The sequence below is a fragment of the Aplysia californica genome, unplaced genomic scaffold, assembly GCF_000002075.1.
Source record: "Aplysia californica isolate F4 #8 unplaced genomic scaffold, AplCal3.0 scaffold00612, whole genome shotgun sequence".
Classification (NCBI taxonomy): domain Eukaryota; kingdom Metazoa; phylum Mollusca; class Gastropoda; order Aplysiida; family Aplysiidae; genus Aplysia; species Aplysia californica.
In genome coordinates, this window is record NW_004797882.1 from 471,025 (window position 1) to 473,937 (window position 2,913).

A 2,913-nucleotide genomic window follows, 5' to 3' on the forward strand; every position below is an offset into this window, starting at 1 on the left:
GGAAGAAAATTAATTAAAATAATTAAAATAATAATAATTATAATAAGAATAAGAATAAAATAATAATAACAATGCAATGCTTGATAGCTCGTGGAAACTGAAAAATGACATATCTAGTGCCTTTAATCGACGCGTTTCAGTCAAATTCACATGTAAATGTGTTTCATATATGGATGTAAAAAGCGCTGAGCCAAAAAACAAAAATTCGATTAAAAAATTGCGAACCACAGAAAAATGCCTGTTTCTTCGATTACATTATTTTTACGAGCACCCGATTTCACCACGATACCTCACAATTAATGTGTTCTGTCAGTTTAGATGAAAGAGATATTGCGTGTGCCACACAACTTTAAATGTAAGGAAAATACCAAGTAAGTTTAATTGTAAAACACAATAATTTGTTTGGTAATTTGAAGATGCAAAACATAGTTTGTGGTATCAAGTAAGTTGAAATGTAAGACATATTATTATTATGATGGCAAGTAAGTTTAAATGTAAAAGGATAAATTTAGATGTAAGGTATACATGTATCATGGTGCAAGTAAGTGTAAATGAAAGACATATTATGGTGTCAAGTAAGTTTAGATGTTAGATTATTATGGTGTTTTAAGTTTAGTTGTAAGACAAAATAATGTGGTGTCAATAAGTTTAAAAGTGAAACATTTTGTGTAAAGGAAGTTTTGATGTAAGACAAAATAACATGGTGTTAATACGTTTGAAAGTAAAACATGTTGTGTGTAAGTTTTGATATTAGATAAAATAATATATTATTAATACATTTAAACGTAAAACATATTATGGTGTTCAGTAAGTTGAGATGTAAGACAAGTAAATCAACCAGTGGTCCCCCACTCACATTTCCATCCGTGAGGTAACCTACGAGGGCCGGGCTGACAAAGCCAGGGATGGTCGCAACGGTGTTCGTGAGACCCAGGAGAATGCCTGCGAGTGGATGGACAGAAGGAAGAAGATCATTAACATGACACTTGAGAAAAGGGAAACGGGATATAATTATATAGAAAGTATTTTAAAGAATACAGAGAGAAAGAATAAAAAGGAAGGAAGGGTTGGAGGAGAGGGGAGGATGGATGGGGAAGTGAGGGGAGTGATGATAGTGAATAGAAGGGAAAGAGACAAAAGTTGAGTTGTTTGCTTGTTTGCTTGGCTGTCTGTTTGGTGTTTTTCCTCCTTTTCATTAATTTTTTTTAGGGGGGGGGGGTTGTTGTTTTGTTGATATTTTTTTCTTTTTCTTAGTTTGATTATTTATTTGGGGGGGGGGGGGGTAAAGTGAAAAAGTGAAAGAAGGAACAATCTGTAATTTCCTCCAACCACCAGCTTGGCCATCATCATCATCATCATCATCCTCATCATCATCATCATCATCATCATCATCATCATCATCATCATCATCATCATCATCATCATCATCACCACCACCGCCACCGTCAGCATTTTTTACCCTGTGCCAGAGTCTAGGCCACAAACGATAGCTTTCTATTTTCTTCTGTCCTGGGCTACTGTCTCCACCTCTGTCCAGCTGTATCCTATTTCCTTTAGGTCTGATTCTAAGTTCCTCTTCCAAGTACTTTTAGGCCTCCCTATCTTTCCCTTTACTTGTGGATTCTATTTTAAGGCTTGGTGAGTAGGTTACTATTTGTTTTCGTAATCTCAAGGTGTGTCCAATACACTTCCATTTTCTCTCGCTGATTTTCATACCTATTTTCTGATGATTTGTTTGCCCCCATAGTTGTTTTTTTATTTCTTATAGTGTCAGGTCAATGGGGGGCAATGAGGTGGCATTGGTAGCCTAGTGGTTAGCTTACTGGACTCGTAATCATGAGATTACAGGTTCGGGGTTCGAGCCTCAGTTCCGTCTTTGGGAAAAGAACTTTACACAAATTTCCCATTTGGCTCAGTCCTTTCGGTCTAATAGTGTTGATAGGGGCGTTAAACTTATTGTATTTCACCATTTCACCAGGCCAGTGAGTTTTTAAGCATGCTTAATAGAAATAATATGTGTCACGACGCAGTGGAATCAGGCACTCATCAATTTTTGGGCAGGTGGATTTATGGATTTGTCCTTCTTTCGGTGAAAATTTTACTCATCTATCTTGAATAGAAGTCAAGATATTTTGGATTGAAGGTATGGAAGTAACCTGTTTTCTGCGGTAAAATAAGCGAGAAAATGGCTGCCAAAGTTTGGCAACTTCTATAGCTTGAAAGTCCTTGAAAACTCAAAATGTATATGTTTTGTGCCATTCATCAATTTTTTTCTGTAAAATTCCCATGGAAATGTATTTTTATATTGACGCAAAATGTGTTGAGCCAAAAAATTAAAAAATTTGACAAAAATTGTCAAACTGGAGGGAAAATGTCTGTTTCTTCGATTTCATTATTTTGACCAGGGCCTCATTTCACCACGATGCCTCACATAATATAATATATAATCAAAACAAATGACAAGCAAGTACCGGCAAATCTTGGAGAGAGGTCCAGATGGTTGACGGAGAAGCCATTTTGTGCTTTTGATCACCGTTTTTCAGTAAAATTCCCATGGAAATGTATTTGTATAGTGACATAATATAAAGTGTTGATAACAATAAATTATAACATATGATTAAAAGAAAAGACAAGCAAGTACCGGCAAATCTTGGAGAGAGGTCCAGATGGTTGACGGAGAAGCCCCCGCCATTGAAGGAGGCCAGGCTCACAGACAGAGTGAGACAGACCACGACAAGCACGTGGTTACATCCCACGTAGCCCACCAGGATGAGGGTCGTGGCGGGAATCAGACAACCTGAGTACGGGGAGGGGAGGAGGTAGGAGGTGGGAGGAGGGGGAAGGGGGAGTGGGTTTTGGATGGAGGAAGGGGGGAGGAAGGAGAAGGAGAGGGAAGGGTGAGGAATGGATGGT

General features: G+C 37.9%; 1 protein-coding gene across 1 annotated transcript in view; it reads right to left on the bottom strand.

The window, feature by feature from the left end:
• LOC101850907 (sialin) overlaps nucleotides 1-2,913 on the bottom strand; it is a gene marked incomplete in the record, with an annotated part of 19,147 nt that overhangs the window by 1,680 nt on the left and 14,554 nt on the right. Inside the window, 2 exon segments of the mRNA XM_035972209.1 lie at nucleotides 857-942; nucleotides 2,642-2,797. Coding sequence (XP_035828102.1) covers nucleotides 857-942; nucleotides 2,642-2,797 — 242 coding nt within the window.